Source organism: Ovis aries, chromosome 2 (genome assembly GCF_016772045.2).
Source record: "Ovis aries strain OAR_USU_Benz2616 breed Rambouillet chromosome 2, ARS-UI_Ramb_v3.0, whole genome shotgun sequence".
NCBI lineage: Eukaryota > Metazoa > Chordata > Mammalia > Artiodactyla > Bovidae > Ovis > Ovis aries.
In genome coordinates, this window is record NC_056055.1 from 208,142,909 (window position 1) to 208,158,852 (window position 15,944).

At 38.7% G+C, this 15,944-nt stretch overlaps 1 protein-coding gene across 10 annotated transcripts in view; it reads right to left on the reverse strand.

Moving 5' to 3' along the window:
- Positions 1 to 3,121: 3,121 nt before the first annotated feature.
- The window catches only part of INO80D (INO80 complex subunit D), a 68,303-nt gene continuing 55,480 nt past the window's right edge, over positions 3,122 to 15,944 (reverse strand). For 6 of the 10 annotated variants that reach the window (XM_042244079.1, XM_042244077.1, XM_042244078.1 and 3 more), the window contains one exon: positions 3,122 to 15,104. In XM_042244079.1, coding sequence (XP_042100013.1) covers positions 13,924 to 15,104 — 1,181 coding nt within the window. In that variant the 3' untranslated portion in view covers positions 3,122 to 13,923. The remainder of the gene's footprint in view (positions 15,105 to 15,944) is intronic. The other 4 variants (XM_060410284.1, XM_027965117.2, XM_060410282.1 and 1 more) reach the window with 1 other exon arrangement.

Here is a 15,944-nt window from a genome sequence, read left to right on the forward strand (position 1 = left end):
CTACAAAATTTTCTCTCCCCTTTGGTTGGAAACGATCTCTTTTGACATGAACTTACATAGCATTTTGCTACTCTTCTAAGCACTCGACAATTTCTACCTTGTTTGTATAGTTACGCATCTTCTCTCTTCTATGTGGTAGTCTTGAGGGTGTAGAAACTCGTTGAGATTCATTCTCACATGTCCCATTGTCCTTAACAGGAAGTGCTCAAACATATAAACAAGTGAATAATAATAATAAAAAAATGAATGGAAGGCCAAAAAGACAGATCAATGGGAAGACAGAAGAACAGAAGCAGCAATAGCATACCACCAGCAGCTTGAATGACATTTCAGAATACTAAGCAGTAGGCATCTCTCTATTACAGAGATTTAGAGTAGGAAAAATAACTGACTACAGTCACAACAGGTTAGAGAATTTTCCAGGACACCAGTTATGTGAAAGAAACAAACTAATACCTCCTTAATGTTCAGATCCACACATTTCTAAAAGCTACAAATTAATGTAAATGTTTTTTAACAATACAGGTTTTTTTTTTTTAAAGAATTACTGTTAATGAGGCAGATGATAGGGTTAAGGAGCTGGAGATATGCTAATAAAGAAATTAAGTATATTATCTTCTAAACTTGAATTTTTGCTTGTACTTGGTAATCCACAGGTCCTCAGCACCAACCCTTTAAAGATGTTGCCTAACTCAAACATGTCACTTAAAAGCTTGTCTCCTTAAGGCTACCTTTTAAAAATCAAATAAAAAACTCAGCACAACCTCAAGTTTTTGCACTTAAGCAGATATTTAGAAAAGCATCCTTAACTTCCGTACAACAAAGGCAACTATAAGCAAGGTGAAAAGACAGCCTTCAGAATGGGAGAAAATAATAGCAAATGAAGCAACTGACAAACAACTAATCTCAAAAATATACAAGCAACTCCTGTAGCTCAATTCCAAACGACCCAATCAAAAAATGGGCCAAAGAACTAAACAGACATTTCTCCAAAGAAGACATACAGATGGCTAACAAGCACATGAAAAGATGCTCAACATCACCCATTATCAGAGAAACGCAAATCGAAACAACAATGAGGTACCATCTCATGCTGGTCAGAATGGCTGCGATCCAAAATTCTACAAGCAATAAATGCTGGAGAGGGTGTGGAGAAAAGGGAACCCTCTTACACTGTTGGTGGGAATGCAAACTAGTTCAGCCACTATGGAGAACAGTGTGGAGATTCCTTAAAAAACTGGAAATAGAACTGCCATACGACCCAACAATCCCACTGCTGGGCATACACACCAAGGAAATCAGAATTGAAAGAGACACGTATACCCCAATGTTCATCACAGCACTGTTTATAATAGCCAGGACATGGAAGCAACCTAGATGTCCATCAGCAGACGAATGGATAAGAAAGCTGTGGTACATATACACAATGGAGTGTTACTCAGCCATTAAAAAGAATACATTTGAATCAGTTCTAATGAGGTAGATGAAACTGGAGCCTATTATACAGTGAAGTAAGCCAGAAAGAAAAACACCAATACAGTACACTAACGCATATATATGGAATTTAGAAAGATGGTAAGGATAACCCTGTATGCGAGACAGCAAAAGACACACAGATGTATAGAACAGTCTTATGGACTCTGTGGGAGAGGGCGAGGGTGGAATGATTTGGGAGAGTGGCATTGAAACATGTATATTATATGTGAAACGAATCGCCAGTCCAGATTCGATGCATGATGCAGGGTGCTCGGGGCTGGTGCACTGGGATGACCCTGAGGGATGGTATGGGGAGGGAGGTAGGAGAGGGATTCAGGACGGGGAACACGTGTACACCCGTGGCAGATTCATGTTGATGTATGGCAAAACCAATACAATATTGTTAAGTAAATAGCCTCCAATTAAAATAAGTAAATTTATATTAAAAAAAGAAGAAAAGCATCCTTAAGTAGAAAAGAACAAGAGTTCAAAATCAACTACCATATAACCAAAAACATGGATAGATCAATGCCAAACATTAGTCTTCATAACTTGTCAGTTTCAAAGGCAGAGAGATGGATGAATGAAGCTCTGTCAGTGTTGGCCGTTACATTAGTGTCGTGGACATCTGCTTCTAGCTAGCTGCAGGATGTTAACTTTAGAGAAGCAAAGTACAATTCTGGAATGTACATGCCTGGATTAGAGATCAAGAAAAAAAAAGTTCAAGAGGCTTCCCTGGAGGCTCAGTGGAAAAGAATCTGCCTGCCAATGCAGGAGACAGGTTCGGTCCCTCATCTGGGAAGATCCCACATGCCACGGAGCAACTAAGCCCGTGAGCCACAACTATTGAGCCTGTGCTCGAGCGCCCGGGAGCTGCAACGAGAAGCCACCGCAGTGAGAAGCTTGCACACTACAACTAGAGAGTAGTCCTCATCTGCCGCATCTAGAGAAGAGCCCACGGAGCAACAAAGACCCAGCACAACCAAAAACAAATAATAAAAAATAAGCTTTTAAATAATGTCCCACAAAAATAAAAAATCATACATCTCTACAAGAGGAAAGTGTGATTAGAACATTACTAATTTTTCTTTGTGAATTTTGTCCTAGCCTCTATCAGTACCACACAATTCCTCAGCATAGAAAATGAAGCATTCCAATCTACATACTAAAAAAAAAAAGTAATTCAATTTCAAGGATACAAGGCAGGCACTTGATAATGCCTTAAAGGAGGAGTGTTAAAAGTCTTTTGTTTGTACTACTTTGGTTATACAACATGAAGTTGTTCTTATACTTTTCAAACTATGAAAATGAAGAGAAAAAGGTGCTCCTGATAAATTAAATAGAAACTGACTTGCAAGACCTCCATTATAGTACGTAACAATTTCCTATGCAACTTCTGCTTGGATTTCAAGGTTGGATACCACTTTAAAGTCACTTTGAGTAGCACTTAATTGATCCACAGATATGATACATGTTAATCACTGTTAGTCTAAACCATGAATAAAGCCCCCCGGAGTTCTTGCCAAAATATAAGATATAAAAAACATGTATATATACTCTAGCTAACAAAGGGGAAAAAATCCTTACTCTGGATTAACAGCTTCCATCAACATCCAGGCAAAAGAAATTAAACCAACAGCAAGGCTACTTCACAGCAAGATTTATTAATACATCCAAAAGAAAGAAAGAAAATCATTTTGTCACACTATATACAGATAATACATACAGTGTTTTATACACATATTACATCAGTTTTTACACAAGAAAAATATACATAAAAATGTAAACTTTTGTATACAAAAACCCTTAAACAAATTAAACAAGGACCAGAAAACAAAAGGAGACCAATCCATTATTATTTCATCAAATTTTTAAAATGGTAATACAGTACATTCATTGAGATATACATGGAAAATGTGAGCCATCTCTTCTTGTTTAAAGGGAAATTACAAACCAAAGCCCATCATTTCCCCAAATGTGGTCTCCCCACCAGCAATAGCACACCCAATATCATGGATACGCCTTTCCTCAGAACTGGGGGCCCTGTCCCCAAACCTGCCAATCTCATCTTGCTCCTACAATCTGAGTAGAAACAAGTGGCTTCTAGCTTTTGTGCATATAACTAAGCTTCTAGCCACTATTAACATAGAGAAGAGTCTCAGTTTGTAAGTTCCCTTTAAGCAGCTTTAAATTTTTTTTTTTTTGTATCTATATTCTAATGTATGGCCTGTTGAACATACTTGTGTGCCAAGGTAAAGGAGAACACTGAAAAGGGCTTTGAGGACGGCTCGTCCTTGCTACCGTGCAGCTACTTTGTTAGAACATATTTCAAAACTGTGCAACCTGTTGTTTTACTGGTTTTGAACCTGTTACCTCACCTTTGATTTCCCACTGCAACTTGGTTTCAGCGTGCACTTCAGTACTCTGGTTAGTACCATACAACTGCCAAGAGGCTTCTGTTAAAGGCTGCTTCTGATATCAAGTTTTAGCTAAGCTACTCTGTGAAATCCCTCAAACCCCAACTTCTCTATTTGTGTCTTCAGGGTATTCTTACTCCATCTGTTTTTTGTTAACATCTTACAATTTAGGATTGTCCATCTACACTCCTCTCTCTAGAAGGTCTTGAAATGGAATCTGCTGCCAACTCATCACAAAATAAAATACTGAACAGTTTTTTCTTAGTATTCTTCCATTCAGCATGTCAAACTGATATACTAAGGAAAAATACCTGAAGCTGTGGGGAGTAAGAATTAAATCTAGGTCGGGTACATGCAGACTTGGAGTTCTTTAAAAAAAAAAAAAAAATGTCTGGGAAGACCTTTGACTAAATAAATGTAAAACCTGCTTAAGATAGCTTCATGAGAGAGCTGTCTTCTCTCAAAGTTGAATTTTGAACAAGGCAGAATAACAAGTAGGTGATAAATTTCCCTGCAGCTAGAGAGTAGTTAACTTCCCCCAGGCAAAATGATCTCAATGATCATTAATTATTAATGAAAGGAAGAGGCAAATTGGTGAATTAAGTTGATCTGGGAGATGGTGGATGACATACGGTAATGGAAATGTTAGGGTTGCTTTATAACTGAAATAAACAGGCTGGTTTGTGGTATATCTCCATTTCAGAGAGAGGAAGACATATAAGGGGCCTCAAGTGAGTCTCCAGTTCTCTTCCTCTCCTGGGATAGGTGGCATTTTTAAAATGACAGTCTCCCTTTCAGTTAAAAAAAAAAAAAATAACAATAAAAGGAAAAAGAGGAGAAATAAATAATGTGTGGACCTCTTTAGATGAGACTTCTAAATGTTCTTTAAATAACTTTTGATAATGTATTTTAAATCATTACATACAACTGCTATTGCAGTGACAATATTCCAGTAGGGGTAGCATTTTGCTAAATGTAAAAGATTGCCATTTAAAACTCATACATATACATGTGTATATACAATATATCGACACTATTTATATACATATATATCTAGAGAGCAACATTTCATTGCCTTTGAATATCTATATATTCACTCACACAATATATACTAGAGACATACTGTGTGAGTATATAGGAAAGTATATGTACACATGCTCCAACATGTATATATACACTTCTGTCTGTGTGTGCATAAAAGCTTTAAAGGCACAATATATAGGGATGCAAGTTTTCCAGAAAGCTGCAGCAAAGTTAAACCAGATGTCACAAATGTGAGAAAAGTCAAAAGGAAATATAGCAGAATTCATTAGAGCAGTTTCATCATGAAGAAAATGAGTTATAGAATTCAAGAGGCTTTCCATTAAAATGAAAATGGTAAAAGTATGATCAAATCACAAAGTAAAACAAAATTTTAAAATGACAAATTAGTCACAATAAATGACAAAATAAATATAATACTAATGTCAATCATAAAAGCACAATTATATTTTTTCAATTTAAGTAAAACATCCCCAAATTGTCTAGGTAAAACTTTCAAAGTAGTTCTGTTTGAATGTTGGTCTTTTGTTTATTGGTTGGTTGTTTTTGAGACAAATGATGCCCAATTTTCAAAATTACCATAGAAAGTATTGCCAAAATTTGTGTCTTCCAGGAAATTTCAGAGACAAATGAAGTGTTAATGAAATATGGTTAGGCCAAATGATTCTGGCGAAAAGGACCTAATAAAGGAGAAAGAAACACAAAGAAGCGTGATTTTTAAGTGGTGAGAGACTGACTTAGAAGTCAATGAAAATGAAGAATAGTGGGATTGGCCAGTAAGAACAGTTCTAAGAGGAATTCATAAACAAGACTATAATCCTAAGGACCTTCATCTTTGTATGCTCTGATAATTACGCTAGACTGTCCCTCTTCTTGCTTATAGAATAATCCACAATTCTCCAAAGATGTATAATCTTGCTTAACAAAGGCTGTTTATCTATTATACACACACTTTTTTCTTTTAGGGAAATATATGTATATAGATTTATCTATACACACACATATACATACGTGTATATATAGATTTATACAAATGTATAAATAAACATAATACTTCTCAATCTTTCCATCGACAAGGCAAGTTCACATTCAGCAAAGTGCCACCACATCCCATATACACATCTCTGTACAGATATACACAAAAGGGCTTAGCTTCACCCTTCAATCGGGGGAATTTATTCTAGCAAATCCCATTAACCAGTAACTGAAGGGAGAAATGGCACCAATACAACCTCCCTTCTTTCATTTGCATGCATATGTACAAGAAATACGCAGATTTTTTAAAAATCCATAAAGCAAGAGTGAATGAAACTGGGAGATGCTGCAAAAAATACAACTGTAAAAACATACAAAAAGCTTTCCTAGGTCTTGAGTATATCTAAAATGAATGAGGCTTCAAAGAACAACAAATCCAGACGTTATTTATCAGTTGTTTTAACATGTTTCAAAGTATGATTTTTTAATGTTAAAAATAAATGTGATTGGAGCATTTAATAAAACTCTAGCTTTGACTATTTTAGACCACCAGACACTTCAGTAATGAATGTATAGCAAAATGACAAAACTCAAAATACAGGAATGCATTTTTTTTTTTTAAATTGCATATAAACCAGATAAAAAGTCAAGGGTAGCATAATTTTCCTATAGCCAAAATATGGTGGTTTGGGGGCATGCTAACTTCATAAAATAACAACACAACTGAGTAATTTAAAAAAATTTTTGGAAATAACTGAAATCAACCCAGCTTTGAAATGTGCATGGTGAAATGATCCCACCAACTCTTTAAACAAAGGAGCCCCTTTAAAAATGTCATTCCTTATAAAAGGCCTCTACTTTTATTTCACCAAGAAAAGGTGATCCATAATATTTTATAACTCAGAATATGAAGAAATCTATTATTAACATAAAAAAGGTTCAACTGATCTCTGGTCCCATCACCCCAATAGACAAACACAGCTCATGTCCAGGTCTGTTTTTCTCTTATTTTTACACTGAAAAGCAAGAGGCTGGTCTTAGAACCTGCTGTTTCTTGTGTTATTTTAAAAACGTAGCATAAGCTAATCAAAAGCTTGACATAAAATGCACATGATATCAGAGCTAGCCTTTTAACATAACACAATCAAGAACTTGGTGTATTTATACAACAGAGACAATGAGAAAGGAACTCCAACGCCCTCAACTAAATAAATCGTATTTCTACCATACATTCTGTTGCCTTTCTCTTTTTATGTAAGCACACATTCATTTCTCTCATACACGTGCCCCCAATGTATATTTTTGCATGTGTGTAAAAACACAGACAAATACATGCACACAAGTACTTTAATTCTATTTTTAAGTCACAGTGGGAATTCCTTAGTGAGGAGGGATAAAAAGTTCCTGAATAAGACACTGAGAACATCTAGATTTATTATTTTTCCTATTTTACTTCCCAACTTACAGAATAAACTGTAATTAAAAGAATAAATCCATAGGAAATAAAAGAGGTCTTAAAAACTTAATTTACAAATTCCAGCTACAGTAGTTGGGAGTTTTTACTTGATCTATGTATTTCTATTTACCCTGTAACTAAGCTTCTAGCCATCTTAAGTGTAAACCACAGATCATTGACTAAGGAAACGTGATTTCTCAACGGTTCTATGAGCAGGAATAAATGGTCTAAAGGTGTTCTACATTTTGAGGCCCCAGGATATCCTTCTATTTTATATATCTGCAAGGTAGCAAAGGATAGCTATACACCTTGACACGGCAGAGATCCAGTGTAAAAAGGTGCTTCACTAGTTTGTTTTGTCAAAAAAAAAGAAAAAAAAGCTCATATATAATTTTTAGCTATTAAACACATAGGCAACATAATTCATTACACTCAATACAGCTTTAGTATAAAACTTATAATTTATGAGGTGATGTTAATAGCATAAATTAATATACCTTTTCTCTTAAAATCTACAATAAGTATTCTGAAAGCTCATTGGGGAAGGAAATTTTTAAATAAAAGTTTTAAAGCTGTGCATGGTGGGAAAGGATTCTGTATGCTGAGGCTGAGATGAGAGCCTGAAGGAGGAGAAGCGTCCCAAGCAAGACACCATGGGCTACGAAACCAAACGTTTTCTCTTTCCTGCGCTCTCTCAATGATGAGTCACCTTTAGTTGCTTTTAAAACTAATTTCTTATTTTAAAAACTGCCCTAATTTCCACAAGGAATCCCTGAGACATACTCAATACTATACAGTGAAAAGAATTATCACTGTTGAGAGGAACTGATTCAACCCTTCCGAGCAGATGAAGACAACGTACTAAGTACCAAACTTCCCCATCCCTTCCAGGCTCATCAGCTGGAGCCAATTGTACTTCAGTGACACAGGGTGGAGCCATATCAGGGCAAATCAGTCTATCCTCCAAGAAAAAGCAAGGGTGGCGTTTAAACTGCACAGGAGCCTTCTGCACTGCATGTTGAAAAGTTTTCCATGAGGAACTTTGGGTGCATATAGAGCTTACTTCAGCGGCCCCCAGCTTAAAAAAAAAAGAACCTAGTGAAAGAAAAGGTTCTCTTGGGCCAGGAGCAGTACAGATCATGCATGTGTGTGTGCTGGGGGTGGGCTGAGCAAGCAGGCAGAAGGGAAAAACGGAAGGAAAGCTGTGCTCTCCTACTTTGCTAAGAGGGAGACAGGTTTTCTCTTAGAAGACTGTTTTCCCAGACTGCACTTGAGGCCACCGCAACGCTGCCATTCAAAGTAGCCAAACATTCCCAAGCTTTGGGAACCTGGGGGAAAAAAAGTCATCCCACATTTGCTCTTTCACTCTCTCTCAAATGCCACATTTCCTTTCCTTTGCTCTGTGTCACAGTGCAGAGAGAGGGAAGCTAACAAAAAATCAGAGGAGGAGTAAAAAGAGAGAATTTTTGCTATTTAGAAATAAGGCTAAGTTTGACCCACAATTTTTGCATTAATGACACTGGTTATTAGAAGAGACATAACTACTCATTTATGGTTTATGTTTTCTTTCCTAACTCACTGATCAGAAAAAAACACTTGAGATATTCAAATATATTCTTCACTGACCTCTTATTACATCTTTTTAAAGATAGTATTATTAAAAAAAAACATTGCTTTAATTTACTAAACATGGATTTTGTGTCCCTCCAATATATGATATTGGGCTTCCCTGGTGGCTCAGAGGGCAAAGTGTCTGCCTGCAATGTGGGAGACCTGGGTTTGATCCCTAGGTCGGGAAGAGCCCCTCGGAGCTAAGGAAATGGCAACCCACTCCAGTATTTTTGCCCGGAGAATTCCATGGATGAAGCAGCCTGGTGGGCTACAGTCCATGGGGTGGCAAAGAGTTGCACACGACTGAGCAACTTCACTTCACTTCAATATGATATTAGAAATCTTTATAAAGTTCAAGGTAGTAAGCAGTCACTACATTGTTTTACTTTTCTATAGAATGCCCATTAAAATTCAGTTGTTTCCAATGTATTGGGGGGCAAACAAAACCTATGTTCTGTCACATATATATTTCCACACTCACCTTTCTCCAAGAAATATAATTCTCGGCAGGAAAAAAAAATCCTTGGAGCAATGTAGCTGTCTGTGATGAAACATTCGGACTGACTACACTTTCTTCCAGGGAATCCTTTAAATTGCCTCATTAAACTGCAGAATTCTGTTGACCATTTAAACAACCACTGCATTATTCTATATATACCAGATTAAAAACAGAATTTTATAAGTGTTAAAAGAAGGCTAAAAAGAAAGAGGATGAAGAAACCAGAAACTAAATACCTAAACAAATTTTAAATGAATTTCAAACCTATTAGCTTGAAATGATAGTTTAGTGTTATTAATAGCCTCAGCTCTTTGCAATAACAAACCACAGCAACCTTTTGAACTCACTTGGAGAAAAAAGCAACTTCCCTCCCACAAACACTGCGGATGAAGCTACCACCACCATTACCAGCCCCACAAGGCAGGGGCACAGGAAGGACTGCAGGCAAGTATCAGTGAACTTACAGGACAGGGGTGACCTACACAGGCTCAAATTCTAGTGCCAAATGATAAAAGCCCAATAGTATGGATCAACAGAAATATTTTTTTCAGGTAAGAAGAAAATCACACAGGTAGGGCAGCTGTGTGTATCATGGACACTGTCTTGGCCTCTGTGGATTTACGATCATGGACCGAACGACCTCTGATAAGGAAAAGCTTTAGTGTTAGTCACAGAAAATGATGCTACTTAACTTACAGTTGAGAGATTAGGCTTATTTAAGAAATAAATCTTATAAATAATTATTTGGCAAAGATAAAAGTATTCGCTTTCTTTAGCCTTAAACCACTCAATAACTATGATTTTAAGGAAAAGAAAAATTTTTTTCCGACTTTATGTCCATACCTACTATTTGCTTCTCATTAAATTATACTCTTTTCATGGAGGGACTCTAGGCACATCAAACTGCCAGCCAACATGAAATTGCTCAAGAAGTCATTTATGAGACAGTTCTAGTTCACATGGTAGGTTACTAGAGAAAAGAATTCTTCGCCATATAAGCTATGTGGTGATAATTAGAAAATTTTTCCATTGCATAGTCTGTCACTTGGTGGGTTAAATGTAATTGCTATTTACTATTGTGGATTGTTTACTAACGACATAATCTACCCAGATGTGCAAATAGCTAAGCCATTTTTACAGGGGAAAATCAATGTCTTAAGCACTTTAACTAAAATAATATTAACAGTTATGTAGAGACCGTAAAGGAGAAAAACACATCTTTCCTTCGGATGCTGTAGATCACAGCCAGTGAACATTATACATTAGCATGGAATTCAGATTCCCAGAGCACAGAATGTATCCATTAACTGCAGCAACTTTGTAAATTGAATCACATTGACACAATCTAACTGGCCTTTATAAATGGTCCCAAAGAACTGCAGAAACAGAGTGAACCTTCTTTGCCACTATTTCTCATGAGTTGAGTTTTAACACTAAAATGACAACTAGTATCCACGTAGTAAGATAGAACTTTATATAAAATTTGTTTCTGATTCCAGTACTGCCTTATTGGAGCATTAAGTGCTATTTTAAAAGACACTAATTTTCATATTTCTGGAGTAAAAGATATTTCATTCCTTTCTTTCCATGTTAATAGCAAACCTGCTGCTAAGAGACTAAAATTGCTCCATTAGCTCAACCAACAACGTAACGGTTATCTCTGGGTTCACAGATGTTCTTCTCTTTCCAAAAAGGGACTCACAAGAAACAGCAAGAGTAAAGTGAATCGCAAGCTTGGATATTTGTTTTGAAGTAGACAAAATGGAAGAAAAAAAATTTTTTTTGCTACTTTCTTAAATCTACACGGGTACTTTCTACGGGTGCCCTTTCTTCAGCTATTATCATGGGCATCTACACAAAAACAAATTTACTCAAAAGTTTTTGGTGTGAAGCTGTAACTGGCAACATTCCTGATCATTTCATGCCTCCTTACCAGAAAGCAGGAAAGGGCTTAAAAATGCACAGAAAACAGAAAATTGCAAACAATAAAATGTGCAACTTACTGCAAACTCAGTTTTGATAACTGAAGAATTTTAAGCAGCTACCACAAGGGACAAATTGCCAGGAAAATTCAAATCGACATCCCATGACTTTCCCTTCACTGTCAAAGAAGGGCTGATAAGAAAGTCAATGTGTATGTACCACTTTTACCTCAGTAAAAAAGAAAGTCAACGGGCTGCTCTGCTACAACCTGTGATTAGTACACAATGGAGACGGAATCGAATCACTAAGAATGGACAATTAGCATGTGATGGTTATAATGGGATATGAAGAGTTCAGTGAACTAAATGACACTTTTGAGCGGAGGTAACTACACATAATCATTTCATTACAGTACATTAAAATTAAAAAGCTTACTAACATAGGTTCACAGGTGAGAAATATTCAGATTATCTGTTCTCACCATTCAGAATAAAAATTTACGGTGCTACCAAATATAATTTTGCTTTGTGACATAATTTTATAATTTAGAAATTTCTCAATCTGCAAAAAAGGCAAAGCTATTAAAAAATAAATCTTCCAATCAATTATCATGATTAAAAAAAACCTAAATATATTACAAACATATTTTTGGCCCACAAAAAGAAAACTTCAATAAATACAAAATAGGGCATATCATGATTTCATACAGTCATGTGACATTACCCCTCCATAATCTCAGGCACGTGGTATCTGCATAATGCCTGCTGATCACCATCATTCCTTTAAAAAGCAGAGAAAGAAAAGCTTTCAAAAGAAGGGACTGGTTAGAATTAGCATGGCATAAAGAGAAATACATAGAGGAAGTAGGAAAATACATCCAAATCTTTACCTATTGAAAAGGAATTAAGATCAAATATTCCCTGACAAATGAATTATTATATCACATCATTAATAGATATGTTCTCTCTACGCATCTTTTAAAATATATATATGTAAATTAGACTAGATTCAGGTATAAATAGCCAATGGTATCTCAAGGGACAGTGAAACTTCTCAGCAAAAGCAGAGAACAGATGCCTTTAAAATCTAGTTCCACGGAGGGTGGGGGGTTGGGGAGAAGGCAAGTTAAAAAGAAACCTCACATATTCATCTCATAGTCACCAACTTACTAAACTATCCAATATGACTTTTAACCTTCAAGATCTGGTATTTCAAAAAAGTTCCCCAAACTTAAACCTAAATACTTAAAATTATTTTAAAAGTACCAAAGGGTGAGTAAGATTTATGTCTAATTTCCATATTTTGCTTTGAAAGAAAAATTTAAAATGTATATCCTTCAGATATTACATGTCACTTCACAACTGGTACATTGATTCTACAAGTGTCATCAACATTTTACAAACTTTACCAAAGAATCACTACTGTAAACATGAAAAATCCCAAAGCAAAAGATGGATCAAGGAGTTCACAGATCCCATCTCTCCAAACCAATCTTGAACTATCCTGCTTTTCACATCAAAATATTTTCTTTAATTACATCTTGCGAATATATTCCATGGAAGAGGGATTCAGAAACAAATGTGTGTCTAAAAAGGCAACGCAACCAACCACCAGACCTCAGAATCGCAGCAACCCCTGCAGTCCCTCTGGCCAAGCTCTTCATCACATCCGCCGGGCACTGATGTGAATTCAGCTTTTTGTGTTCTGGGCTAACTTAGCAGAAAAGGGTTGTGCTACTCACGCCGCCAGACCGCCACCCTTCTCCATTTACCAAGGTCGGCTAACTCAGTGGGAAAGAATGACCAACCTTATTAGGGCACTGAGATGTGGGAAAGGAGAAGAGACTTCTACTTATTAGGAAATAAGAAAAAAAAAAAAAACCAATGGGACAGCTGCTTCCTGCCCTGCACAGAAATACACGCGTGGGTGCACACATACACACAGGCAGTCAAAAGACTAATTCTTTTTCTTTTTAATTAAACATGATCACAATTAGGAATGGAATCCTGGCCTCATGTGGTGTTTGAGCAGTTAGTGCTTAGACAGAGGCCTGAATCTGCCTCTGCACACCATTTGCCATCTCTTACACAGAACTCGATGAACAGGCTCATTCTAGCTAGAACCACCTGTGTAAAGACCTGGTATTAGAATGGAAAGCGTTGATCTGCAATACTAGGAAATAGTAAAGGGCACTGGTAATCTGAGGTATCTTCCACTTCTAGGACTTGCTGCTGAAAGTCGATTCTATCCAGTCACTGTGCTGAGCCGCTAAGGAAACCATTGGGGGGAAGGTGGACCCGCCAGGAGGGAACGAGCACCAGTGCCAAGGAGCACATGTGAACACTGAAGCGAGGTCCACCGCAGGGGGAACTTGTTTAACTGGAAAAGGGGAGTTCTCCTCTAGTCCCCGTTTGTTATTTTTAAAATCTTCTTTAGGAAAAAGGGCAGAGGGGGTGGGTGATAAAGAGGGAAAAGAAGATAGAAAACACCAGGTTCCCCACCTGCCTGCAAACACACAGACACGCTCAGTTAGGGGAGGTAAAGGGAGGAGACGCGTTATTGGTACTTGTAGCTGTGGCACCTGTTACTGTGAAGCCTGTGGGAGGCGCTATCGAGCTGTGGCTGGGCTGCAGGTCCTTGGGAATGCCACTGTGAGAACTCAGCTGGTGGCCGAAGGCTGCGCTGAACTGAGGGAGTTGCTGCTTGGGGGAGGTGGAGGCCAGCAGTTCAGCGGAAGGCCCCATGCCACTGAAGCTGGTCTGCGGTAACCCCGGAAGCACACTGGAGCTGCTGGGGGTCACGGTGGCGAAGGCAGGCTGTGTGGTCTCTGAGTTCGAAGTGGTGGGCGGCGTGGAGAGGGACGTGGAAAGAAGATGCCCATCAGCGACGAGAAGGTTGCTGAACGGAGAGGGGTCTCCGAGGTTGACGGGGAGACTGCCCCAGTGAGTTCTGGGGTTCACGACCCCTCCGAGTGGCACCTCAAGTGGCGTCGGGAGCAAGTGCTGCGCCATGACGGGCATCTCTGCTGAGAAGGTAGCTGCCATGTTATCACCAGAGTAGGATGTCGTGTGGGGAGAGGTGATGTGGTCACTGTAGGGAGACGGCACGTGCTCGCTGTCATAATGGCTTCCATGGGGCGAGGAGTGTGAGTGATCACTGCTGTATTGCTGTCGTGAGGTGATTAGGTCATCTGCCTTGCTCAGCAGCTGGGCAGGATGTGGCCTCTGGGAGGCATGGCTGCCATCATGAAGTCCATGAAACTGTCCTGGGAAGGCTCTCTCCCCAAGGGCACTCTGGCTCATCAGAGTGGCAGAAGTAAGGCCGACGCTGGCGGGGGCAGAGAACTGCCCCTGGATCTGCCCTGCCAGGGGTGTAGGTGGGTTAGACAAGGTAGCTGAACGGAGCAGGCTCTCATCCAGCTCTAGGCTAGAGAAGTTGTCATGGACTATACGCCCATTCAGCAGCTCCCCCAGGTCCGTGTTGACCTCTCGGCTCAAGGACGGGATCCCCGACGCTCCCGTCCCTGTGGAGAACACCCCTATTCCTCTGTCTGACAGCTCCTGGACGGGCACACCGTCTGACTGGGTGAGCACCCCAATGGTACTCAGGCACTCGAGAGAAGTCACGGCCTGCAAGGCCCGTTCAAGTTCCTCGGCCTCTTCGGTGGTGGGGAGGAGGTCTCCGTTCTTTCCTGGGTAAACAAGAGCTATCAACAAGTCAGTGGGGCTTCCGCCATCCTGACCACAAAAACCATACATTGGAACTATCTGTCACGATATTCTACTAAGGGCTGGGTTGGAGAGCAAGAGTGACATATTCACGGCAGGACAGGTGAGCCTGAACCACATTTTCGGGTCACTGACAGCACTCTCACAGCCATCTCAACACACTGTGCAATGCTCAGGAATCTAAGGATTACCTATTTAAAACCCGGGGTCACTATCTGATTATAGGTATGTTTTTACCCAAAGCTATATTAAGACATTAAAACAGAAAACATATCAGTCGGTTCACATTTGAGACAAAAGGCTGTGCAGGAGGAGCCATTAGCTCTTCTGCTCTTGGGCTCTTTCAGCTGGAGGGACAGCCGTGAACCCAGAACCCAGAACTCACACGTGTATCTCAGCACAAAAGCAAGTGCTCAGCTCACTTCGTTGGTTACCTTTTCCCACGTTTGTGCATTACTCTCTGCTCTTCCCCTCTCACATGTCTCCCATTTCTAAGGAATTTTCATAAAATGGAAGCCACACTGATTTCCTTTCCAATATCAAAAAATCTACTGTTAGGAACTGGAGTAATCTCTATAAAAATATCCAGTTTTTAATGGTGAAGGAAACATTCTCAGAGTAGAAAAGATTTCCCTTGAAAGCACTAAACAATTGGTGGGGTTAAGCAAACTTTGTTGTGGAAAAGTGCACTTCAACTGAAGTACTGGGTGGGATATCAAAATGAAGACAAGTTCTGAAAAGTTCAATAAACTCAAGTTTAAAATGTCTTTATTCAAAAACAAACTAAAGTAGGGACATTCCCTGGCGGTCCAGTGATT